This window comes from Schistocerca gregaria, chromosome 11, assembly GCF_023897955.1.
Source record: "Schistocerca gregaria isolate iqSchGreg1 chromosome 11, iqSchGreg1.2, whole genome shotgun sequence".
Classification (NCBI taxonomy): Eukaryota; Metazoa; Arthropoda; class Insecta; order Orthoptera; family Acrididae; genus Schistocerca; species Schistocerca gregaria.
Window position 1 is genome coordinate 66,620,294 of NC_064930.1, and position 27,936 is coordinate 66,648,229.

Below are 27,936 nucleotides of genomic sequence, written 5' to 3' on the forward strand. Positions count from 1 at the left end.
TTACTGTACATAGGTAATGTGAATAGAATATTAGCATGTCGACTACATGGAAGAATAGTTTCTTTGGCCAGCGGATAGTCTTCCGTTCACATAAATAATACGACAACATCAGGTCCTGTCCATATTTCATAATTGGCAGTGGTTTCTAGACTATTTGCTGGCGTGCACTTGGCACACATCCCATTGTATTAGGATATTCTGTGGAAACATAGGAGACCTCTCGTCTAACATTCCATTTGCTGATCATAATGCTGTACGAATATCGTGCAATAGTGTCTTCTTTCCCCAGTTTTGTGCATACCACGTCGTTAGGGGTATTTCTCCTATTTACCCGTACTGTCCCGGTGCAATATGTTTTTGCATTCAACAGAGGTTCACCTATAGCAAAGCTGTTCTATAATTTGTCCATGTAAATGTGATGGCCAACGTGCAGCTTCCCTTCCAACAAATGTAATACTATCTTTTCAGCATGCCCTTCCTCTTCTCGCCACCGCCCCCCCCCCCCACCACCACCACTCCTGTAACGCCGCACATCCCCGTGTACATAGCGCATTTATTTACGAAACAGTTTGGATTATCTAGCACGTACAATTTTACACCATATTTATTCCTTTTGTTCTTTACATATTGTCTAAATGGTATGGCAAACTTTCAGGAAACATTCCTCCCACGCAAAGAAAGAAAATATGTTATGTGGACATGTGTCCGGAAACGCTTACTTTCCATGTTAGAGCTCATTTTATTACTTCTCTTCAAATTGCATTAATCGTGGAATGGAAACACACAGCAACAGAACGTACCAGCGTGGCTTCAAACACTTTATTACAGGAAATGTTCAAAATGTCCTCCGTTAACGAGGATACGTGTATCCACCCTCCATCGCACGGTATCCCTGATGCAGTGATGCAGCCCTGGAGAATGGCATGTTGTATCACAGCTGTCCACAATACGAGCACGAAGAGTCTCTACATTTGAGAGCTTTCAAATGCCACCATAATTGAAAGTCGAGAGGGTTGAGGTCAGGAGAGCGTGGAGGCCACGGAATTGGTCCGCCTCTACCAATCCGTCGGTCACCGAATCTGTTCTTGAGAATCATACGAACACTTCGACTGAAATGTGCAGGAGCTCCATCGTGCGTGAACCACATGTTGTGTCGTACTTGTAAAGGCACATGTTCTAGCAGCACAGGTAGAGTATCCCGTATGAAATCGTGATAACGTGCTCCATTGAGCATAGATGGAAGAACATGGGGCCCAATCGAGACATCACCAACAATGCCTGCCCAAACGTTCACATAAAAACTGTGTTGATGACGTGATTGCACAATTGCGTGCGGATTCTCGTCAGCCCACACATGTCGACTGTGAAAATTTACAATTTGATCACGTCGGAATGAAGCTTCATCCGTAAAGAGAACATTTGCACTGAAATGAGGCTTGACACATTGACGGATAAACCATGCACAGAAGTGTACCCGCGGAGGCCAATCAGCTGCTGATAGTGCCTGCACACGCTGTACATGGTACGGAAACAACTGGTTCTCCCGTAGCACTCTCCGTACAGTGACGTGGTCAATGTTACCTTGTACAGCAGCAACTTCTCTGACGCTGACATTAGGATTATCGTCAACTGCACGAAGAATTGCCTCGTCCATTGCAGGTGTCCTCATCATTCTAGGTCTTCCCCAGTCGCGAGTCATAGGCTGGAATGTTCCGTGCTCCCTAAGACACCGATCAATTGCTTCGAACGCGTTCCTGTCGGGACACCTACATTCTGGAAATCTGTCTCGATACGAACGTACCGCGCCACGGCTATTGCCCCGTGCTAATCCATACGTCAAATGGGCATCTGCCAAGTCCGCATTTGTGAACATTGCACTGACTGAAAAACCACGTTCGTGATGAACACTAACCTGTTGATGCTACGTACTGATGTGCTCGATGCTAGTACTGTAGAGCAATGAGCCGCATGTCAACACAAGCATGGAAGTCAACATTACCTTCCTTCAGTTGGGCCAACTGGCGGTGAATCGAGGAAGTACAGTATATACTGACGAAACTAAAATGAGCTCTAACACGGGAATTAAGCGTTTCCGGACACATGTCCATATAAAATCTTTTCTTTGTTTGTGTGTGAGGAATGATTAGCTGTACCTTTTTGTAACACCCTGTATAGTCCATCTGGTTTCAGTTGTCCTGACTGGATTTTTCGCAAAATGTAAGATGAGCAAATATCTGTCTCTGCCTGTGCTCATCACTATTCCCCTGTTTTCGAAGAGCGGGTCTTCCTTCCAGTAGTCTTGTAATCGGGCATATTTGACATTACGCATATGTAATGAAATACCCAGGAAGACTAGTATTTCTCCCATACTTACAGGTTCCCAATTACTAATCCTAGAGCCCTCTTTCGTATTTACACTCGCAAATATATTGTATACGTTACTGTTTGTTTCATAAACTACGAGCTGCAGTATGTCACCTGTAACCAGTAGCGTAAAGAAACCCATTGGTGTATTGCCAGCAGGATTTATCTGCAAACATTCTGCTTTTGTATACGGATGATACTGCATCCCATGTGGTTCTTCACGGCGAGTTGCACCTTGTTTGCTAACTTCTGGCAGTGCAGGTTATTTATCGTCAGCGATTTTCTCATCATTGTCGTCCAGGCCCCCACGACAGCACGAGTGGTCGACCGTAAAGAGCGGACAAATTGAATTGCTGGGCGGCGGCCATTAGAGAGGTAAAGTGACGCGCGAGTTCGAATGTTTATACATCGCTTTTGGTTATAAAATGCCTTCCCTTGAGTTAGGTCACAAACATAACACCTCATTACAATACCTTACTACAAGATACTTTATAATTTATGAACAAACAGCAACTAGTCACTGTTTATGAATTTATCTTACGTACTACATGGAATCTGCCGTAGCTTAAAGTTATGTACTGGACCCCTAGCACATTTCGTAGTTCATTTACGATAGATCTACGCAAAATGCATCAAAATACTCGAAGATTTCCCCACTATATTAATAGATATTTTCTGACTCTACCTTGCTTTAGATTTTATGACGAGAAGTGCGTTATATATGGCATAGTGCTTTGGCAACTCACGATCAAATTATCAAGTTTCAACCTAATCTAGACCATGAAAACACTAATGATCAGCCAACTATCTTCAAAATGATCAGAACAAATAAAATGGTATTCTGTCGGTCGGAAATCTTGCCTCCTGACAGCGTGTGACCATTTTTGTAACAGCTGTGGTTTTGAGAAAGGAAACCTGCAAATAGATGCACAGACATTATGCTAATACCGTGTTACAAAAACATTTATTAAGCAAGTGCACTGACATACGAAACAACTTATAATATTCACATACTCTGTGAAATGTAATATTCGTTCCTAACTCGAATTTATTTGTACGATTAATCGCTGCACAACTCTTCACCATTGTACTTCTTTTGATTGGAACGTACAGACAGTAGAATTGCTAGTAACAAATACTGTATGTTGGCCCCAACAAATATACAACGTTGAATCAGGGTCTTCATGAACAACAATACTACACAACACATCAGACTACAACCACTATAATGGCGTCCAGGCGAAGGTTCAAATTATTCCGCGACTGCAGCGCCATCAGTGAGTCTAGTTATTTTTTACAAGGTCTTTGTTGTCGTCCGATTCCGAACCGTGTCAAAACATAAACGACAGTTCTGCTTCCACACTGTCACCACTAGGGTATGTTTCTGCAGTCTCCAAATTCCAGCCGCCATCCTCTGGTTCGTCCCCTCTGAGGTAAACATCACTATCTTCTAACACACTCAGTAACTCGTGGTCAGTATATTGTTCACTCTTCCTCTTTTTCGGGTTAGTAGGCCCCGGTGTCGGTTGATTCGCCGACATTGCAAACAGTGCACAACACAGATGACTAAAGACTAAAACCATGGGCGTAGAATACGGGGAGATGGCGCTACAGACTTAAGCCCGGTCCACACGCGACGATCAGTGTGCGCAGACATCGGCGCAGAAGTCTGTACATGCAAAAGATCGCTGCAAATGTGGTGTGTTCACACGACACAAACCCCAATCTACTACTCGCCCGCCATCTGTCGGTGTAGAAAAGAAATATGAGTCGCAAGCGACTACGCTCCCAGTGAACATCAAAAATTTAATTCATTTATTTTGAAATATAGAAATGGAGTAAGTTATGTTGTGGTCTGTGTTCGCAACTTGTGTTGCAAGAAACATTCAGACCAACCGCAGGAAACAGAGAAAGCGGTCAAAATGGTGCAGACAGTGGCTGCTAAAGAGAAAGCAGTTTTCTCACATAAATTTACTTCAGAAAGCCAAGCAGATCAAAATACCATAACGTTGGCTGGTATACTTGATCTACTCCTATATCAGATCTTCTAGATTTCTGAACTTTGGATAACTCTTTTCTGTAAACAGTTCGCTATGACTCTCTTTTTTTTAAATACTCTTTGCCGATGCGTCAACTGCCCGCAATTTTTCAATTAGAGCATTGTGTGGTGCTGTCTTTTTGTCTCGGTCACTATATTCTTTACTTTTAATCTTCCACAAACATGGGTGGTATCTATATACACTCCTGGAAATTGAAATAAGAACACCGTGAATTCATTGTCCCAGGAAGGGGAAACTTTATTGACACATTCCTGGGGTCAGATACATCACATGATCACACTGACAGAACCACAGGCACATAGACACAGGCAACAGAGCATGCACATTGTCGGCACTAGTACAGTGTATATCCACCTTTCGCAGCAATGCAGGCTGCTATTCTCCCATGGAGACGATCGTAGAGATGCTGGATGTAGTCCTGTGGAACGGCTTGCCATGCCATTTCCACCTGGCGCCTCAGTTGGACCAGCGTTCATGCTGGACGTGCAGACAGCGTGAGACGACGCTTCATCCAGTCCCAAACATGCTCAATGGGGGACAGATCCGGAGATCTTGCTGGCCAGGGTAGTTGACTTACACCTTCTAGAGCACGTTGGGTGGCACGGGATACATGCGGACGTGCACTGTCCTGTTGGAACAGCAAGTTCCCTTGCCGGCCTAGGAATGGTAGAACGATGGGTTCAATGACGGTTTGGATGTACCGTGCACTATTCAGTGTCCCCTCGACGATCACCAGAGGTGTACGGCCAGTGTAGGAGATCGCTCCCCACACCATGATGCCGGGTGTTGGCCCTGTTTGCCTCAGCCGTATGCAGTCCTGATTGTGGCGCTCACCTGCACGGCGCCAAACACGCATGCGACCATCATTGGCACCGAGGCAGAAGCGACTCTCATCGCTGAAGACGACACGTCTCCATTCGTCCCTCCATTCACGCCTGTCGCGACACCACTGGAGGCGGGCTGCACGATGTTGGGGCGTGAGCGGATGACGGCCTAACGGTGTGCGTGACCGTAGCCCAGCTTCATGGAGACGGTTGCGAATGGTCCTCGCCGATACCCCAGGAGCAACAGTGTCCCTAATTTGCTGGGAAGTGGCGGTGCGGTCCCCTATGGCACTGCGTAGGATCCTACGGTCTTGGCGTGCATCCGTGCGTCGTTGCGGTCCGGTCCCAGGTCGACGGGCACGTGCACCTTCCGCCGACCACTGGCGACAACATCGATGTACTGTGGAGACCTCACGCCCCACGTTTTGAGCAATTCGGCGGCTCGTCCATCCGGCCTCCCGCATGCCCACTATACGCCCTCGCTCAAAGTCCGTCAACTGTACATACGGTTCACGTCCACGCTGTCGCGGCATGCTACCAGTGTTAAAGACTGTGATGGAGCTCCGTATGCCACAGCAAACTGGCTGACACTGACGGCGGCGGTGCACAAATGCTGCGCAGTTAGCGCCATTCGACGGCCAACACCGCGGTTCCTGGTGTGTCTGCTGTGCCGTGCGTGTGATCATTGCTTGTACAGCCCTCTCGCAGTGTCCGGAGCAAGTATGTTGGGTCTGACACACCGGTGTCAATGTGTTCTTTTTTTCCATTTCCAGGAGTGTATTTCAATGAATTCACTAGCATACTCACGAGAACACTGACGACTTGATAGTTCAGAGGCATCGATTTGTATTCGTTGCATTTTCAAGTCAAATGCAAATTTTAAATGTTCAAGTTTGCAAGAAGCTTACCTTATTTCCTTTGGTGTCCCACAGATGTATGCAGGGATGTGATAAACAAGCCAGTCGTCATGTCAACAAAGTGAAAGATTCGTTAAATTACGAAGGAAAAGAACTGAATTTCAGTTCGTCAGGCCAATTGTAGTTAACGCATCTGCTTTGTTTTTAAATTGTATGTACGAAAGTGACATTCAGTGCGGCAAATAACAGCAATTTACAGGGTAACACGACAACACAGTGATTAATGTAATGATCTAAATAGCCTGGACTTAGATGGGGAACTTTGCTTTAACAAATATGTAACCCTTTAAGTACTTATAATATAACCACTGTAACAGGTGTTCCATACATTTTAGTGAATATTTAATTAACTACATGTAGTTACATTACTTTTATATTAAGTCATTGCATTTTAAAACATTAGTGCCCATTTCCAGGATATTTCTTGCCAAGACTTTTCAGGTACTTGGGAATAACCAAACAATGAAAGCCAAGTGTATTGCTTGTCTCCAGAGAGCTCTTCACATTGGATTATAGGAAATCTAATGTCAAATCACAGAAATAAAACCATACAATAAAACTTTGCACTGCATCAAAATAATCAAGTGTGTATATATATATATATATATATATATATATATAAGTAAATAGCGCTTAAATAGGTCCTCTAACGAATGAAATGTAATTTCTTTAAACTTTAGACTACAACCAGAACGATTAGTACACCCGTAAGCAACGCAAGCCGGCATTTTTTTTTTTTTTTGTATCAAAACACTTCACGACTACATGGAATCAAACCACCAACAGCGAATGTTTTGGTGTAGCTAACATGGCGGATCTTCACTTGGGTCGGCTTCAAGCTTGTGACGTCATGACAACTCTTATTTTTACCTCCATGACTAAAACACACTACTACAGACAGCAAAACGTTACGTTATATTTCATTGGTTGCTTGTACTAACACGAGTGCACATCCGAACAATCTAAACTGAGTACTCAGCTAGCGAATGCACCACTTGTGTTACCTGCACTGGTTTATTGATCGTCTGCCATAGCGAACATGTTAAATATGAGACATGAGCTGCAGACAGCCATTTTTATCTTTTTCTACGTAAGCGGGGATGCAGACGGACAACACTCCATACCTGCAGCACTGCCGAGAACCCACAAGTACACTGTTCTGACGTTTAAAAAAAAAGGATTATACCACCGAAGGCTTTATCAGTTCCTAAGATTGCTACTTACACTTAGTAAAAAAGCACCTCTGTAATTTTATTTACTACATATTGTATCTCACACTCCCTTCTTTGTAACCAGTATTTGGGGTAAGATGTACCTACCAAGATAATAACTGACAGCTTAGTCCATGTAATGTTGTATAAAATAACATTAAGTGAAAAAATATCAAGAATTAATAGAAATAAATTGGTTTCATAATGAACAACCGAGCAGTAAATGTAAACTAATTTCATTATAGCTGCTGTAATTGCAACAGATTTTTGTTCTTATTTGATGCAGAAATGTTTTGTTTTTAAAATCATTAATGCTCCTGAAATAAGTTATCAATTAACTAACTTCTCTAGAAGCAATGCTTACACATGTATGGTTTTGACATACAGGTGGAAAGGACTGTATCGGAAATTTTTCCATCAAAAATTACTTTTAACAATGTGAAAAAACTGAAGACAGCCAGTGCTAATCCTTATAGGATAGTTTACAAACAAAACTGAGGTGACAGAACAGCATCTCAAGAGAAGACATGACGTGACATTATTATTCACACTCTTCTCATCACGATTTGCTTTAGTCCACCCAAAAAGTCGTGAAGCGTGGTAAGCATATTAGTGTTTGCATGGGTTGTGTGGCTATGTTGTTCAGTTAACTCGCAATACACTGGCTCATTAGTAAGTTGGTTGCTATAGCAACAAATATCAAGTGATCTCACTTCCTTTGCCAAAATTTACACACATCTGTGGCCCATGTTATTTTTGTCAATTCATTATTTGAGACACTAAGATTTCTGAGTCTAATGATACCTTGTAACTACAGAATTGTGATTGCACTGTAAGTGTACACGTACTTCTCAACTTTTCCACATGATGGAGCATTTCATATTTTTATTTGTACAGTTATTTCTCCTATTCTGAACATTGTGAATCACACATCTTCATTATGCCAGGAGATAAGATTAAAAGATATCAATTCATTATTATGCAAGAAAAATGCTTTACAATGGAATATTACGGACTGATAACCTAGTCTTTTTGTCCACCGATTGTTCCAGATTTAAAGCAATAAATTTATCTTAAGTATCCATTGATCAAGATAAAATTTCAAGACATCAGTCTCCTATACCTTGTAATGCTTGTAAAAGTTTGTTTTAATAATATCGAGACCCACAATTTTCTGGACACAGTGATCCTCTTAGGTTTCCCATATTTTGGATTTCAAGGGAAATATTCAAAATTTACACTTGGGCTTCATAAATTATAAATGGCAGCTCTGTAGTAAGGCATCGAAATTTTGTCGCACACGAAGCACTGAAATGTAGACTGTAATATGCCTTTGTCAGCCAATCACAGCTCATGTCACATGATCTCACCAGCCAATGACAGCAGCTGTTCAAAGCACAGGAGTTATTTAGTCCGCTAATAGCGTAACTTACTTGCCATGAAAACACAAATAGAGGAAGTTTATGATTTAAATTCATAACCATACAGTATATCAACAAGAAAAGCTAATGTTTCATATAACATTAGTTTCTCTTAGCATGTGTTAACCTCTAGATATATCAAACAAATTTACCAGTAAAATTTTAAGTAATGGCTGGTCTTCTGAGCCCCAAAATTTTCCTAAATGGCTGGTCCTGTGTGTTAAGTTTTGATTGATATTCAAATGCTCCACGATTTAAGAAATGTATCACACACTCATCTTGGATGAAAGGAAATTTGCTCTGAAAGTAACTTCTCAAAACACCATTCTGAATATTTTCCCACGAAATGTAACCGGTTATGACATCACTCACCAAAAGCAGTTTGTCATTACTAAGTATTTCAGTATTTGTCCTACAGCATTTGAACCACACTGCACTCCGCAGACACCTGTGTGTGCCCTGTGGTTTTTTTGTTGTAAATAATACATTTGCTTTGCAATTAAAGTTTTATTTTGTTGTTATTCTTTCATTGATGTTTTATTGCTACTGTAGGAGGTTTTAGTATGTCAGTTCTTACCAGTCATAATTACAAAAATAACTGAAAACTAGAAATAAGAATTTCCATGAAAACATTCTTGTATTTTCATGGGTTCTGTGACACTATTTGTGAGTTACCCGACATCAGTATTTTTACACACATCGGAGCAGTAACCGCTGCGCACAAGAAAACCTATTTTTGAAGTTCTGCGCATTGACGTCACGAAGGAACAGCTCTTGGCGCTCACGAAGTGTACGTTTGAGCTTTGCGCTGTTGTGTTTCGTGCGTGTTGTTAGCGTTTGGTTATCTTCGTGCAGTGAGTGTTTTTCCAAAGTATTTGAGTAAGTGGAAGCAATGTCAGGTTGTGCTGTTGTTGGCTGTAATTCTCACAATCGCAAAACAAAAAGGGACTGAAATAGTGTTGCATTGTTTCCCACGTGGTGAAAGTCTGCAAAAGGTTTGGCTTTCAAAATGGTTTAGGAAAGATCCTTTGAACGTAGGAAGCGCAAGAATATGGTCTCGCCATTTCAAGGAAACGGGCTATCTCCGGGACTTACGTTCAGAACTGTTAAATTTACCACGGAAACTAATCCTTAAGAGTGATGTTTTGCAATTTGCCTTGTGGTAGTAGCGCAATAGAAGAAAGGAATAACAAAGGTGAAATTCGCAGAAGCAGCCTAGAGACTTTTAAAGAAGCCCTCACCACTGAAGAGGAATGTCGATAAGTGTACATTTACAGATGAAGTTCTTTGTAGTGATCGACATAAAGTCACTCTACAGAATTATGTAGCGTCACTACAGAGGAGACATGTTCATCCAACATGTGCATGAAATTGCGAGCACGTAATAAAGATCTTAGAGTCAGCTGTCCTCAATGAAACGACGTCTGCACGAAGAATAATTTAATAAAAAGTAACTTGTGACTCGTGAAACTAATCGAATACTGGGCAAAATATTTTCACCCAATCAAATTAGAAGTTTGTTGCATGGTTCAAAACGGGTTCGATGGGGCAAAGCGGACGTTTGTAAGTCTATTACTTTACGTTCTGTTTCGCAGAAGAGTTACAATTTCCTCAGAGAAAAACTCGGATATCCTTTACCTGCAGTGTCAACCTTGCGTTCTTGGATAAACCACAGTTTTAGTTGCCAACGAGGAATTTTGAAGGATGTTTTAGTGATAATGAAAATGCAGGCTGCAACACTGACTGACAGGGAACGTATTTGTGTTTTGTCATTTGATGAAATGAACATTGACAGAATTTGTTACGATCAGCAAGATGACAGGATTCTTGGACCTCACAGTAATGTCCTTTTTGTCATGGTCCGAGGCTTGTTTGCAACGTGGAAGCAGCCTATGTATTTCAATTTTGACATTCAGATGACGAAGTAATTGTTTCCCTGTTCAGCATTTGCTACAATGTTGTGGCTGCAGTAGCAGACATGGGGGTAAAGAATAGTTCTGTCTGGAAGGAGCTTGGCGTTACTCGTGTAAACACTTGTTTTCCACACCCGTGTGATTCTCTGAGACGTGTGTGGGTGTTTGCTGACGTTCCCCATTTGCTCAAACTCGTTAAGGAACCACTTGCTGTATAAAGGAATAATGTTGGGAAACAAGGCTGTGACAAAAACTGTGTTCGAGAAACTGTTAGTTTTGGACAGTGGCGAGATGAAAATATGTCCTAAGTAATCTCAGCGACACATTATAGTGAAGGGCAGAGAGCGACAGCGAGTACGCTCAGCTGCTATCAAATACAACTGCACAGGCGATTCGGTATTTGATGCCTGACGAAGGACACGCCAGTGATTTCATACAGATGGTGGATGAGACTTTCGATGTACTTAATTCAAGAACAAAAGAAAGTAATAAATCACTAGCCTTTGGATTTCGTGTCAGTTTTCAAGCCCAAGAACAGTGCCTACGTAAATTTTATAAGTGTTGTGACAAGATGCGTGTTGGCACCTCAAAGCATCTACCATTTCAGAAAGAATTTTTGAAAACTGTTCGGTCACTTTTGGGTCTGTTCAGTGACTTACCTGTTTATAATATTGAATATATTCTTACAGTAAGATTAAATCAAGACTGCTTGCAGAACTTATTTTTCTCTTATAAGAGGCCTTCGGCATTTTTATGATCATCCATCGCCAGTCGAGGTAAAGACTGTTGTTGGAAGCAAACACTCATGGGTCATTCCATGTTAGAGACTTTGTAACAAAAATATTAAAATGACAATATTACAGATTTAACCTTAAAAATGCCAAATACATTTGTTCTTTACAAAATAATCATAAATATGAAAAAAATTTAATTCCTACCTTCACTAAGCGTTTAAAGTGCACTACTCTATGGCACCACAGAGAGGTATGTTTTATGCTATTTCCAGATGAGTATTAGTTGTGTTATCTATGGCTGATTGTTCTATTGCTGCAAAGAATTGTTAAAGCTCATAATAATTCGTTTCGTTGGGGTAAGCCAATTGCATTTCTTTGTATTGCAAGTTTTATAATATATAAGTAGCTTGTAACACCCGTAACAGAAAAGATACAAAAGTTTAATTTGTAATCTAGTAAATTTGTTCTGTGCAGTACGGCATGTTTTACAATACCATACCATTACATGACATTTTGAAATCGTATTTAACATTCTTAGAGCTGTTTCGGGTGTTACTTAACACATGCGTAAAACCCGTAACTTGAATTAGAATGCCACCTTCATCTTTAGTGGGCCTAGGCCCTACATTTAAATTATAGCCAAACGATATTATGAATGAAAAAAGTTTTTTAACTACAACAGTTTTAAGCATGAAAACAAATTTTTATTCCTCTGCATACATTTGTTTAAGCACTACATCTACATTATAAAAATTAGTTAGGGCATTAACCTGACTCAACTGACATTCTCCTAAAAATTTAATTAAGCCCAAAATTCTTTAGATTACATATAGTTTATGTTTTTCCATTCAAACTTTTCCAAGAACAACAATATTGCTAACCTCAGTTTTAAATTTTATATAGGCCCAGTAAACTGCTTATTGAGGCAAATTCTAGTCATTGATAAGAGCCTATGTTTAACAATGTCTTTTACTTTTATCTCTCTGCACAGTGTTATGTTTATACATAAATAAGCCTACATTATCAGGATTACTGTCTTCACAGACCATGGTACCAGTACCAGCAAGGGAAAGAGTGAAGAAGCACCGAGAAAAGATGAAAGAAAACAGAGAAGCTTACTTGAAGAAAGAACGACAAAGAGACAAATTAAGAAAATTGCAGGCTAAAGAAAAATTTAAAATGTCTTAGAGATAAAAATCGAAGAAAAATAAGAGAGAGCACTCAGAAAAAGAAGAAAAACTAGAACTCGCAAGATCAAAAGTTCCAAATGAATCTTCTCCTATTGGGACTTACAAGTGTAAACAGACATTTGGTAAAGCTGTGATGAAAGTGTTGAAGGTACTTCCAAAAAGCCCCAATAAAAAATCTGCTGTTATTAAAAAGATAGTTTCCAATATAATTGGTCCTGAAACTTTCGTATGTGATACAAAACATACCAGAACTCCAGTCTTAAGTGAAGAGGAAAAACTAAAAGTTCACAAGTTCTTCACTAGGGACGACATTAGCCGCCAATCTCCTGGGCGTAAAGATGTTTTAACTGTATGGAAAAAGGGAGAATGTAAACAGAAATTCCAAAAGCGTCACTTATTTCTGAATATAGGAGAGGTTTATGAGGAATACAAAAAAAACTCCATCCAGGTATTTCTGTAGGAAAGTCCACATTTTATTCACTGCGACCACCTTTTGTTCTATCATAATATACACCACACAGTGTATGTGTGCGTATCCACCACTACAATTTTATAAGCATACTTGAGTCTTTGAGCGAAGCTGTTCCATCTGCTCCAAGCAATCACAAGGAATTATTGAACAAATTAAGTTGTAATTCACAGAACGAAGACTATGTTTTTGGGTCATGGCAGGAATGCCAAATTAAATTGAGCAAATTTATCCCAGAAGGCTTTGACTTAACCAAAAGGATTGTCTGGAAGCAATGGGAAAATGATGCGAAACACATCGTCCTTGTCTTAGAACATTCAGGGAGCTGCGATGATGCCTTATCATCGCTGGTCAACAAATTGCCTCAGAAGAAAAGAAAAAAGAAGAAAAAAAAAACTCCCAGGAAAGAAAAACAGCCTTGGTGATGAAGAATGTGTTCTTCAAATGGACTTTGCAGAGAATTATGGTCTAATTTCACAAGATGGGGTACAGAGTGCACACTGGGCGCATTCACAATAACTATTTGCACTTTCTGCATTTGGTTTGCAAACCATGAAGTCAGGTCCTATGCAGTCATCAGTGACGACCTTTCACTCACAAAATATTCTGTGTGGACTTTTCTTTAAAACTGTTATAATGGAGATTAAGAAAGCATTTCCTAAAGTTAAGAGAGTTTTTATATTTTTTGACAACTGTGCTGGGCAGTTCAAAAATAAATATACTTTGTCCAATCTATGTTATTTTGATAGAGACTTTGGATTGACAGTTGAGTGGAATTTTTTTGCCAGTTCACATGGTCAAGGAGCCATTGATGACATTGGAGATTCACTGAAGAGCAGCGTGTGAACAGCTGTTAGATCTAGGAAAGTTATTATTAACAACGCAATTGACTTTTATGACTACACTCTGAAGAATTTTTCTAAAATTAACGTACTATGGGTTGTCCATATAACAGTGGAGCATAACATTCCTATTTTGGATGAAAGGTGGAAAAATTTATAAGCAATTCCTAAAATCCAGGGCTGCCATCACTTTTGACCTTTTAACACAACAGATTTGCTGGTTTCAAAAACAGCAGAGTCATTAATGACAAGTTTGTCAGTTATTACTGAGGCGGCCAAAGTTAAAACATTAAATATGTCTGCTTGTGTGTATGTGCAGATGGATATGTGTGTGTGTGTGTGTGTGTGTGTGTGTGTGTGTGTGTGTGTGTGTGGGTGTGTGTGTGTGTGGGTGTGTGTGCGCGCGAGTGTACACCTGTCCTTTTTTTCCCCCTAAGGGAAGTCTTTCCGCTCCTGGGTTTGGAATGACTCCTTACCCTCTCCCTTAAAACCCACACCCTTTCGTCTTTCCCTCTTTCCTGAAGAAGCAACCATCGGTTGCTAAAGCTGGCAATTCTGTACGGGCCAGGTCTACTTTTGGTAACACCCGTAACAATACTTTTTGTTTTATTACTAACCAGGAGAACAATTCCAGTATCAACATTTCTAACATGAAATATAATGTAAGCCTTAAAAGTTTTCCATATTAAATTCAATAAATATTTTTCCATGTATTATTTTTCCTGATTTTAAGGTGTGTACATGTAACACCCGTAACTATGGAATTGCCCTCATGATATTCCTCTTTCAAATGCATCGTCTATTGAGCTAGGTGAAGAAGGAAGATTCGTGACTGCAACTGTTTTTGGCAATATCCTGGTTGTCATGTCTGAGGTGTTGGCAATGGTTGAAGGAGATACAAGACTTAGATTTTGGAGGAGGAGAATCCGATGTGCCTCCAATGTCACTGGCTTCCGATTGTAGCACTGAAGGATAATATATATCTTGCTGGATATGTAGCTTATCGATGCAGACAGTATGACAGATCACAGGTAACACACTGGACAGTTACTGACACTGCCTGAGGAGACATCGAGAGGTTAGCTGGGCATGGTTTCTCGGAGGGGGAGAGGGGGTGTTTGCTTCTGCCTTCAAAAATGTGGCTCGAAACAGTTAGCAAATTTGAATTAATTTTTGCCCAGATCCATGGACACAACACTTTGTCCAGGGAAACTGGTGTCATCAAGAACCTGTGTGCTGTACGTAAGGAGCAATTCCCCACTATTCACCTAGAACTCATTAAGATTTACACCAGGACGAGAACATTTATCCGACTGCATTGGCTGTCTGCGAATGAGAAGTCGAAGAAAGCAGATGCAGCTCAGCATTGGAAAACAAGGAAGTGGTATTTATCATCAATTTAGAATGTAAATAAACAATATTCATGAAAGTTAAATATTATATAAACTTAGTGATAGAAGAAGTTAAGGTCCTCTGTGCTCGTTTCACAACTATCAAGACTACCCTCACAGCGTCAAGGATTGGCTTATTGTTTCCCACACCACATAACCAACTTTGTTGACCGGCGGACTAAGTTAATTTACCACTATTTCCTGTAAATTTAATTTTGCAGCACTTTTTTTTATTCTGTGGTTCATGGTGTGGGTTCCTGTGGTCATGTCCTAGTTCATGAACCACGGGGAACGTATGAGTGGCCAAGTAAGTGGTCCCGGCAGTCGGGATACCAGTTACTCTGGAATAAGGCTGGGCATCTCTGACATTCTGAGTCGTGGTCACCTTTGTGTTCATACAGCAAAGACTACCAAATACACCAGTTAGTCCCTCAACCGTTAGGGGTAATACCCAGTGGGACTCTGGGCAAGTAAGGCTAGCAACCTACTTCCCTGGTACTTTAAATATGATGCTGGCAACAATCAGAGCAAAATGCCTTGGACCTTTGGAGGTGACTGAGTCCCACCTCCAACTGACAAAGCAGGGACTCCTAAGATACGACTTGGCAAACAAATGGTAATGAGATGGGGAGCTATTAATATCAATGGGGGCTACTCTGGGAAGAAGGTAGAGCTGGCAGAGGCTGCAAGTAAGATGGAGCTGGACGTTTTAGCTGTTAGTGACATTCGGGTAAGGGATGAGAAAGAAGAGGAAGTAGCAGAATACAAGGTCTACCTGTCAGGAGTCAAAGCAGGAATAGCACAATAGGGTGTAGGGCTTTACATCAGGAAAGAAATGGAACCCAGCGTAGTTGCAATAAGGTATGTAAACAAACGACTGATGTGGATAAATTTGACACTGTCTAGCAAAGAAAATTAGGATTGTGTCAGTATATTCGCATTGTGAAGGGGCAGATCAAGGTAAGATGGATAGTTTTTATGAGGCACTCAGTGATGTAGTTGTTAGAGTAAAGGACGAGGACAGTGTTCTGCTCATGGGTGATTTTAACACCAAGATTGGAAATCGAACAGAAGGGTATGAAAAGGTTATGGGTAAATTTGGAGAGGATATGGAGGCCAACATGAATGGGAAAAAAAAACTGATTTCTGTGCCAGTGTGGGCTTAGTAATCACAAACTCCTTTTTTAAACTTACGAACATTCACCGGTATACTTAGGAAGGCAGGGGAACCAGATCTGTCATTGACTATATAACAACAGATCGGGAATTCAGGAAGGCTGTGAGGGACACACGTGTATTCAGGGGATTCTTTGATGACACTGATCATTATTTAATCTGCAGTGAAATTGGGATTGTGATGCCGAAAGTGCAGGAGGTCAGGTCCATATGCAGGAGGAGAAGAGTGGAGGAACTTCAGGATAAGGAAATCAGGCACAAGTACATAACAGCGATCTCAGAAAGGTACCAGTTAGTTTAATATAGTCAATTACAGTCATTGGAAAAGGAATGGACAAGGTACAAGGACACAGTACTAGAAGTGGCTAAAGAATGTCTTGGAACAGTAGTGTGTGAAAGTAGGATGAAGCAAACAGCTTGGTGGAATGACAGTGTCAAGGCAGCCTGTAAAAGGAAAAAAAGGCGTATCAAAAATGGCTACATACTAGAACTCAGGTAGACAGAGAAAGTTATGTTGAAGAAAGAAACAAAGCCAAACAGATAATTGCAGCATCCAAGAAGAAATCTTGGAAAGACTTTAGAAACAGGTTGGAGACTATGGGTCAAGCTGCTGGAAAACCATTCTGGACTGTAATTAGCAGTCTTCGAAAGGGAGGTAAGAAGGAAATGACAAGTATTTTGGACGGGTCAGGAAAACGGCTGGTGAATCCTGTGGTTGCCTTGGGCAGATGGAGGGAATATTTTGAAGAGTTGCTCAATGTAGGTGAAAATACGATCAGCAATGTTTCAGATTTCGAGGTAGAATGGGGTAGGAATGACGACGGAAATAGGATCAATTTGAGGAAGTGGAGAAAATGGTCAATAGATTGCAGTGCAATAAAGCAGCTGGGGTGGATGAAATTAAGTCAGAACTCATCAAATACAGTGGAATGTCAGGTCTTAAATGGCTACACAGTATAATTTAAATGGCCTGGGAGTCGGGATTGGTTTGTAACTACTACAGAGGTATCTATAATCAGCATTGTGTGTAAAATCTTCTCATGTATTGTTGAAAGGAAAGTGCGAGCATTAGTTGAGGACCAATTGGATGAAAATCAGTGTGGGTTTAGGCCTCAGAGGTTGTCAGGACCAGATCTTTAGCTTACGGCAAATAATGGAGAAATGTTATGAGTGGAACAGGGAATTGTATCTATGCTTTATAGATATAGAAAAGGAATATGACCGGGTTCCTAGGACGAAGTTATTGTCTGTTCTACGAGATTATGGAATAGGAGGCTAACTTTTGCAAGCAATTAAAGACCTTTTACATGGATAGTCAGGCAGCAGTTAGAGTTGTGAGTTCATGGTTCAGAGTAGTTTCAGGGGTAAGACAAGGCTGCAACATGTCTCCACTGTTGTTCATATTATTTATGGATCATACGTTGAAAACTATAGACTGGCTGGGCAAGATTAAGATGTGTGAACACAAAATAAGCAGTCTCGAATTTGCGGATGACTTGGTTGTGATGGCAGATTCGATTGAAAGTTTGCAAAGTAATATTTCAGAGCTAGATCAGAAATGTAAGGACTATGGTATGAAGATTAGCACCTCCAAAACAAAAGTAATGTCAGTGGGAAAGAAATATAAACGGATTGAGTGCCAAGTAGGAGGAACAAAGTTAGAACAGGTGGACAGTTTCGAGTACTTAAGATGCATATTCTCACAGGATGGCAACATAGTGAAAGAACTGGAAGCGAGGTGTAGCAAAGCTAATGAAGTGAGCGCTCAGCTACAATCTACTCTCTTCTGCAAGAAGGAAGTCAGTACAAAGACTAAATTATCTGTGCACCGTTCAATCTTTCGATCAACTTTGTTGTATGGGAGCGAAAGCTGGGTGGATTCAAGTTACCTTAACAAGGGTGGGGTTACGGATATGAAAGTAGCTAGGATGATTGCAGGTACTGGTAGATGGGAACAATGGCAGGAGGGTGTCCACAATGAGGAAATCAAAGAAAAACTGGGAATGAACTCTATAGATGAAGCAGTCAGGGCGAACAGGCTTAGATGGTGGGGTCATGTTACACGCATGGGAGAAGCAAGGTTACCCAAGAGACTCATGGGTTCAGCAGTAGAGGGTAGGAGGAGTCGGGGCAGACCGAGGAGAATTTACCTGGATTCGGTTAAGAATGATTTTGAAGTAATAGGTTTAACATCAGAAGAGGCACCGATGTTAGCACTGAATAGGGGAACATGGAGGAATTTTATAAGGGGGCTATGCTCCAGACTGAACGCTGAAGGCATAATCAGTCTTAAATGATGATGATGATGCGCCCTTTTATATAAGTAAATTTTAACTAGTCCAACATTATACATTCACCTTGATTAAAAAAAAAAAAAAAAAAAAAAAACCCAAAGGTGGGAGGGAGGGAGAGGGGGGGGGGGAGAGAGGGGGGGAGAGAGAGAGAGAGAGAGAGAGAGAGAGAGAGAGAGAGAGATTTTTCAGTTAGGTAATTTAAATGTTTCGTGTAAATAAAGCAGATGCCTGATTTGAGTGAAAACTACCGTGTCCATCTATTACTTGAAGTTTTTGTAGACATGATGTAATCAGAATATAAATGGGCGTTACATACAGCTTGTCTACAACACTTTACCCAGTGCCAAAGTTAGAAAATTGAATGCTCATTTTGAACGTATACTTGTAGAGAACTGCAAAACAACCTGTTTTGCACTTATTTTTGTATATTTTGATCTATAGATGGTTGATTTTATTAAAGTCGGCACTCTGCTGTGTGTTTAAAAGCTGGACAAGTTACAGGATATAGCAGTAACATTCTAAAAATAGCACAATAACAATTTACACTTTATTATTTCTGTAGAAACAAACATTCCACAAATACATCGCTTAAATGTGGCTGCGTCTTGTAGCACTGTTGCCGAGGCAGCAACGGTTCCTTCATGACGTCACAGCCCCAATCAATGGCAGGACAGAACACTTACTGCTCAACTTTTTTTTCGGACCTTGATATTACTATTTTGTGGGAATGAGGAGACCATAAACAGCAATGTAGTGTGTGTGTGCATTTTCAATTAAAACGCATACAATTCCATATTTCAATGTAACACCACTGCTGCGATTTTGGTTCACAGTGATAAATGGACATAGCTCAACAGTGAGGAAGCAAAACATTTCAAAATGGCAGGGTTATCTGTTCACCATGGCACTTGTTTTGACTTTATACATGGGTTACCATGGACAGGAGTACCTATTTACAAAAAAATAATGGAACCAAACCCAGAAGGCCGCATATGATGCTCCCAGTGCTTCCCAAGCAGTTCAGTTTGAGTTTCCAGTAATTTGCTAACCTTTGCAGAACCTGTTCCATAAAAACACAAAGTCACCAGCAATTGTCAACAATGGTCTCTGGAGGCACTGAACAAACTTCCAGTACATACCACTCAAATGAAATAAGATTCATTCCTCATACAATGCATAAGGTCACAAGACCTAGTAGCTGTCACATTATGTTTATTGTGAATAGAAGATGAAACCTTGAACAGCCTAGCTCCATTTGACAAGGAGTCCATTTTCTGATTCGCCGATATGTGCTTACCTTTGGTGTGTGTGCATTCTTCTAATCCCTACAGGAAACTGTCTTATCCTACGTTGTTGATACTCCTATATGGAATTTCCATACTTTGACAAATAAATACTTTGAATCGAACAAAGATTCTTTAACTAGTTTGATACGAACAGAACTGTTTAGATATTTGGAGTGCATGTTTCACAGTAGACTGGTGGTGTTCATCCAACAATTTAATTTTTACTATGTGGGTGCCGAGACACACTTCATATTACAAATGCAGTTTTAAGTCTACACTGATAACTAATTTTGCGATCTGGAGCTAAATTCATTACAGCCTTATAGCATGTCAGTGTTCCTGCAACTACAGTAGAACTATTTTATATGCTCAATTTTACATTTTTCGCAATTCTACACCATAAATTTGTAGCCCGTGGAAAATTAGATAATATCAATGGTAAAAATTCCATCTTTATGTTTCTTCTTAGTAAGATTTACTCTATTCTACATTCTTGCTCGCTGTCTCCTTCAACTTTCCCGTTTCCTTCTTACGAACAACGGATATGGGTATGCAGAAGAATTCTCACCATGGGCGATGGCAGAATTTAGGGAACATTTTATGCCATTGCAGAGAGGAAATGCTATTCTGTTGGAAATGTTATTTCCTGCTCTGTATCGTCCGTTTCATGTGCATGTTTCTGTCCACAGTGGCAGCAAAAATTTCTCAGTGTGTTCAATTATCTACAATGCTACTTGTAGTGGCATGTATTAGTGTCACTGTGTGTAGATGTGACGTGGTAGACAATACAAATAATGCAACATCATTAATACTCAAACGAGCACGCAAACACACAGACGGCATTGTCATCAGGCAATCTATTTATTGTGATTTGTGACTGAGGCTGTAAGTATCTCTCAGTTTTGTATTTTTATGGAATAAGGTTGCATTTATCAAAGAATTTCTTAATTGATTTTACAACTATGACAATTTGATGGAGATAGTGTGTAGTACTTTTAAGTGGTCGATTAAATCTTATTATTAGTAAGAAATCAGTCAGTTTGCGTAGTCTCCTTTGGTGAGCAAAAGGATTCTATGAACTGGCAGGGAAACTGAACTGGAAACGGAATATGGAAACAGTTCTAGTTTCCATAACTTCACTTTGATATCGAATGACCTGAATTCCTGGTAAATATGGTATCAGTTTCTTAGAAAAAGAGAAATTTCAGGAAGGCAATCACAGACAGACATGCTGTTAGTTTTTTTGTTAACAGGAGAATCATTCCAGGGCCTAGAGTATTTATTTCATGTTTCGAAGCTAGCTATGAAGTACAAACTTATTTTTTTTCTACAGTGTCTTAGTTTTCTACCAAATGTAGCTGCAGTTTTCTGCAGATAATCTTGTTCTACTGCTTGCATCATATATTCCACAAGCAGATGTCAACCTGGTACGCCGACAACTACTCTAAAGCGCTTTATCTACTGCATTTTTTTAATAAAGGAAGAGAAAAAACAACTACACGACAACATACACTTGCGCCATGCAGTAGCTGGCCTGAAACTTTCTTTGATCTGTAATGACACTGCTATGGATATACATTACCTTGTTTCAAAAGGTTTTTCTGACCAGTGACAAAGTAGCCAGAAACATTTCTCGAAGAAAACAAGTTTCAAGCTTAGTGTGTATGTGGCTTGTAGTCTACCTGACCAAATTACACCGACCGACGTTGGCTACAGAATGGGGAAAACCCTCATGTTAAATTCAGACACCTTTCCGCTTACTTCGTAGTTTTCAGTTCAATTCACCATCAACTTCAACTTTTGATTCTCAGTCAACTCAAAGGGAATATGTCTCAAAAATACACATTTTTATGTGTGGTTTATGGTCTTAGAATGCAGAAAATAGCTATCACATTGCACCCAGTGGGGAACTTATACTTTTGACAAGTTTGCTTTATGTTGAACATCTGATTTTTACCGACTGATGAAATTCATTACCAGAAATTACTGTATTAAGATTGTATTGTACATTTAATGTCTTTCACTTTTACCTATTTTATACATCTGGTGATTACGATTTTTAATCACATATGCCAATTATACCTTTTGGCTTGTATTTTGGAGCTGTTTACGTTTTCCTAAATTTTATGATTTTCAAGTCTCAATCCCACAAAAACTTAAAAAATGGGTTTAACTGCACTGCCTATCGCAGCCATTTGCGCTTCGTAGTTCAATGCCGACTGTCACTTATCTCCTCTCAGCACATTTACTATAGCTTATTACAGGCACATAAGTGAAATATTACAAACATCCATAATTTATGGTAGTTAGCCCCAAATTTGCTGAACATGTCTTCAGTCCAAAGGCTGGTTTGACACGCCACTCCATGTTACTTTACAATATCCCTCCACGAGTAACTGCTGCAAATTACATGATCCACAATCTTAGTCTACTTATCTCTCTCTCTCTCCCCCCCCCCCCCCTCTCTCTCTCTCTCTCTCTCTCTCTCTCTCTCTCTCTCTCTCTCTCTCTCTCTCTCTCTCTCTCTCTCTCTCTCTCTCCCCCCCTCTCTTATCTTCCGCCCCCAACCCCCCCCCCCCCTCCATCACTTTTCACCAATACTAAACTGTCCCTTAATGTCTCAGACTGTACTTTATTGTATCAACCAATACCTTCCTTTAGTTTGAGTGACAAATTTTTTTCTCTCCCAATTTTATTCAGTGGTATGTGATCTACCTACCTTATCTTCAGCTTTCTCCCGTAGCGTGTCCCACTTTTCCTTCCATACCCCATACAAGGAAACACTGAAGACAAATGAAATTTTAACTCTGCAGAGTGTATGTTGATCTGAAACTTTCTGGTAGATTAAAGTTGTTTGCCTGACAGACTAACTCGAGACCTTCACTTTTTTTGCGGGCAAGTTCTCTACTGGATGAGCTCCCCCCTGAAGCAGGACTAAACCAATCTTCACTGCTTTACTTCCGCCAGTACCTTATCTCTTACATTTTTCTGCAGAGTGAAAATTTCATTCTGAAAATATCCCAGACTGTGGCTAAGCACCGCGTCTCCACTGTACACTTTCTTGCAGGAGCACTGAAGTTTGGAAGGCTGGAGATGAGGGCACTGGAGGAAAAAGCTGTGAATACAAGTCATTCTGGGGGGTACCTCAGTAGGTAGGGCACTTGCCCACGAGAGGCAAAGGTCCCGAATTACAGTCTTGCTCCAACACTGTTTTAATCTGCAAGGAAGTTTCACCTTCAGGAGAAACGTGAATCTACACTTGGTAGTAACATATTTTCCTCTTCAGAAATGTTTTTCTTGATAAGGCCAGCCTACTTTTGTATCTCCACTATATGGTCAGATATTCTGCTGCACAAATATCAAAACTCTTGCTGCTTTGTGAGTCATTTCCCTCAGCAGTATCAGATTTAATTCAACTACATTCCATTATCCTTTTTTGCTTTTGTTGACAATATATATGCTGAAAAATATTTAATGAAAAATTTTTTCTTCTATAGGCCTTACAGTGATTTCATTTTGGCAGCTTGAATTCTCATTATCCATCATCCTGGTTAATATTGGGGTGGGACCTGTAATGGGGTCATCGAATTGTGACCAATGACGACAACCAGAAGCTAGGAATAAAATTCACAATATCTTCCATTATCCGGCGACACTAAGTACTACCTTGCACAGTGGGTTACAAGAACACACGGGCCTGTCTTACAGCTGTCGGTCACAAGCTCAGGTGAAAAAGTTATTTTCCACTTAAAGTGCCAAAGGCATACCAACTTGCACTACTTAGCAGCTGAAATAATCTACCTAGTTTTCCAGTCTCTGTCCCTAATGCATCTTGTCAGGGCAGATGTACACCATAACACTAGTAACTTAATCTTGCTACTATTTTAGGTTCTGTTTGCGATATCCTTTTAAAATTTGCTGTTAGTGATTATGCATGTGCAACAAATTAAAACCCTCAAGGTGTCATAAGCAGGAAAGAAGTGAGCAGAGATGAAATTTAAGGGCAGAGTTAAATCAACTAGAATTTCACATTGACAATTTTCATCCTTTATAGTTTGTAAAAAAGTCAGGATAAATAAAATAAACATTTCCAATTTACATACATAAATATCTACAGTAACAATTCACGTTTATGTGTGGAGCACATACACGCACCCACAAACTCTAGAATTACAAAAATACTTACGAATAATTTTTTAAACTATTTACTTTTCATTTTCAAAATTCCTGAGGACTGATACACTACATGAAATTGACACCAGTCACTGGCTACAAATGTGACAAGCAACACGAACACTTACTGATTAAAAGCTTCATTAAGTAATATTATCTTTACACAAAATTAAGCCAGTTTGAGTGAAAGCTACATTACAATAAATATCCACACGTGACAGACACACACACACACACACACAGTAAGTACATTTACTAAAAATTAAACAATGTAGAGTGATTATACGATACAAGATTCTGAAACAGAATATATGGCTGGAACAGCTAGCATGTAACTAATCTCACCCAGTGAGAACAAGAGTCATAAGTTCAGTGTTATTCCCAATTATAGCTATTTATTAATACCGTGTAACCTGTATTTGAAACATTTTTCTGAAGCAAAAATGTACTAATTGTCAACCCAACCTGAAAGTAATGTTCCGATCCTGAATCCTTTAGTTTTATTAAAACAAAGGTAAACCAATACTTTAGGTCCCTCAGATCTTTTATGGGAAACACTACACTATGAAATCATGTTTTATACCGCCACAATAAAATAAATAGCTGCTTTATTTAGTCTAAGTTAACTCTGTGGAGAGAAAGAGGAATGCTTTTGCAGTGCACTACGTGACAACAAAAAATAAACTCTAGGGATGTTGCACTAATTGTCACTTTCTGAAGGCTCCTTTTTCGCACTTAGGAAACTGTGCACACATCAGAAGAAGCCTTCAGATTATTAATTTGCTCAAGGAAATTTTGGATCATACAATATGTTCTCCAGTTACTGCTGGCGGCAAGCATCTCGCTTCCCAGCTTGCTGTTCCTTGCGGCTGGCTCGTTTGTCCGGCTGGGGAGGGCAACGGCGTTGTCCCTGGATCGGCATGTACGGCAGGGCAGGACTGGGCGGCGATTCCAGGTCTACGCACTCTGTACGACAACCAAGAGTATCATGTACAGTGTCACTCACTCTCTCTCACACACACTCACTCAAACACACACTCACTCAAACACACACTCACTCAAACACACACTCACTCAAACACACACTCACTCAAACACACACTCACTCAAACACACACTCACTCAAACACACACTCACTCAAACACACACACACACAAACACACACACACACAAACACACACACACACAAACACACACACACACAAACACACACACACACAAACACACACACACACAAACACACACACACACAAACACACACACACACAAACACACACACACACAAACACACACACACACAAACACACACACACACAAACACACACACACAAACACACACACACAAACACACACACACAAACACACACACACAAACACACACACACAAACACACACACACAAACACACACACACAAACACACACACACAAACACACACACACAAACACACACACACAAACACACACACAAACAAACAAACAAACAAACACACACACACACACACACTTCAATATATGGCAACAGCATTCACCAGTTGGCAACAATATCCGAAACCCTTAAATATACAGGGTAATTCAAAAAGAATACCACAACTTTAGGAATTTTAAACTCTGCAACAACAAAAGGCAGAGCTAAGCACTATCTGTCAGCGAATTAAGGGAGCTATAGTGTTTCATTTAGTTGTACATTTGTTCGCTTGAGGCACTGTTGACTAGGCGTCAGCGTCAGTTGGTGCTAAGATGGCGACCGCTCAACAGAAAGCTTTTTGTGTTATTGAGTACGGCAGGAGTGAACCGACGACAGTTGTTCAGAGTGCATTTCGAACGAAGTGTGGTGTTAAACCTCCTGACAGGTGGTGTATTAAACGTTGGCATAAACAGTTTACAGAGAATGGGTGTTTGTGCAAAGGGAAAAGTTCTGGACAGACGAGAACAAGTGATGAGAATGTAGCACGCATCCAGCAAGCATTTGTTCGCAGCCCAGGAAAATCGACTCGCAGAGCTAGCAGAGAGCTGCAAAATTCCACAATCAACTGTATGGAGAGTCCTACGATAAAGGTTAGTTATGAAACATTATCGTCTGAAATTGGTTCAAGCACTGTCTGCAGCTGATAAGATTAAAAGACTCGATTTCTGTGATTTTATCCTTGCTCAAATGGAAACAGATGAATCTTTCTGTTTCAAAGATTGTGTTTAGTGATGAAGCAACTTTCCACACTAACAGGAAAGTCAACCGTCACAATGTCTGTATATGGGGCACTGAGAATCCGCGGGAAACAACTCCGTATGAACATGACTCGCCTAAGGTGAACGTTTTCTGTGCCATTTCAGCCAATAAAGTTTTTGGTCCCTTTTTCTTCGAAGGTGCTACTGTAACTGGACTACAGTATCTGGAGATGTTAGAGAATTGGCTGTTCCCTCAGCTCGAACAAGAAGCACAACAATTCATATTTCAGCAGGATGGAGCGCCACCACATTGGCACTTATCTGTCCGTAACTACCTGAACGTCAACTACCCGAGGCGATGGATCGGCCGCCAGGCAGCCCGTGACAGAGCACTTCATCACTGGCCTCCAACAAGCCCTGATCTTACCCCCTGCGATCTTTTCTTATGGGGGTATGTTAAGGATATGGTGTTTCGGCCACCTCTCCCAGCCACCACTGATTTGAAACGAGAAATAACAGCAGCTATCCAAACTGTTACGCCTGATATGCTACAGTGTGTGGAACGAGTTGGAGTATTGGGTTGATATTGCTCGAGTGTCTGGAGGGGGCCATATTGAACATCTCTGAACTTGTTTTCGAGTGAAAAAACCTTTTTAAATACTCTTTGTAATGATGTATAACAGAAGGTTATATTATGTTTCTTTCATTAAATACACATTTTTAAAGTTGTGGTATTCTTTTTTAATCACCCTGTACTATGCAAGGTGTGATCAGTAAGTAATGGTAATTCTTATTCTCCTTAAAGAATGTATTTATCAACAACTGTCTCCTTCAAAATAATCTCCATCATGTGCCACACACTCTTGCCAGCTCTGAAGCACTTCCAGAACTCACTTTTCATTACAGTGTTCTGTCACTCAGCTATTCTGTTTTGATATCACCACCACCACCACAGCAGCACAGCAATGTCCTCTCACACTTCCCTTCAGCTTCAGGCTTACAAAGAAGTCACAGGATGTCATGTCTGGCAAATATGGTGGCCAAGGCAACATGACTTTTTCGCCACGTAAGCACGCATCAAGATTTTAGTGGTAACATTATTATGGTGCAGTTTTCCCCAAATGGTTGTGTACAATTCTGTTTGTTTTCTGTGGATTGCTTCACACAGATAGCATAAAACTAACAGCCATAGCTGGAGTCACATATGATGGCAGTTGAGTTTAGCCTCGTTCTGCGCATCAGCATCACACATTCTGAGACAGTCAATGAGTGTTCAACTTTGTTCTTTGCACTCTGCTGTGCATTTCATAGGCAGTGTGCTCATTAAACGCAATCCTATTGAGTTATTTCGCAAATTTTTATTCCATTTGTGCAAGTTTTGAAGGTTGACTGGTGGTAATGGACAAATTCTGCACAAGCAATTGAGAGAAATTACAGAATACACACTTTCTTCAAGCGGGTGCACTTACTGTAACTGTGCTTGGAACTGGCAATAATGAGGTCCCC

General features: G+C 40.4%; 1 protein-coding gene across 3 annotated transcripts in view; it reads right to left on the bottom strand.

The window, feature by feature from the left end:
- Positions 1-24,116: 24,116 nt before the first annotated feature.
- Positions 24,117-27,936, bottom strand: part of LOC126295106 (coiled-coil domain-containing protein 50) — a 156,053-nt gene continuing 152,233 nt past the window's right edge. For all 3 annotated transcript variants that reach the window (XM_049987363.1, XM_049987362.1, XM_049987360.1), the window contains one exon: positions 24,117-25,231. In XM_049987363.1, coding sequence (XP_049843320.1) covers positions 25,086-25,231 — 146 coding nt within the window. In that variant the 3' untranslated portion in view covers positions 24,117-25,085. The remainder of the gene's footprint in view (positions 25,232-27,936) is intronic.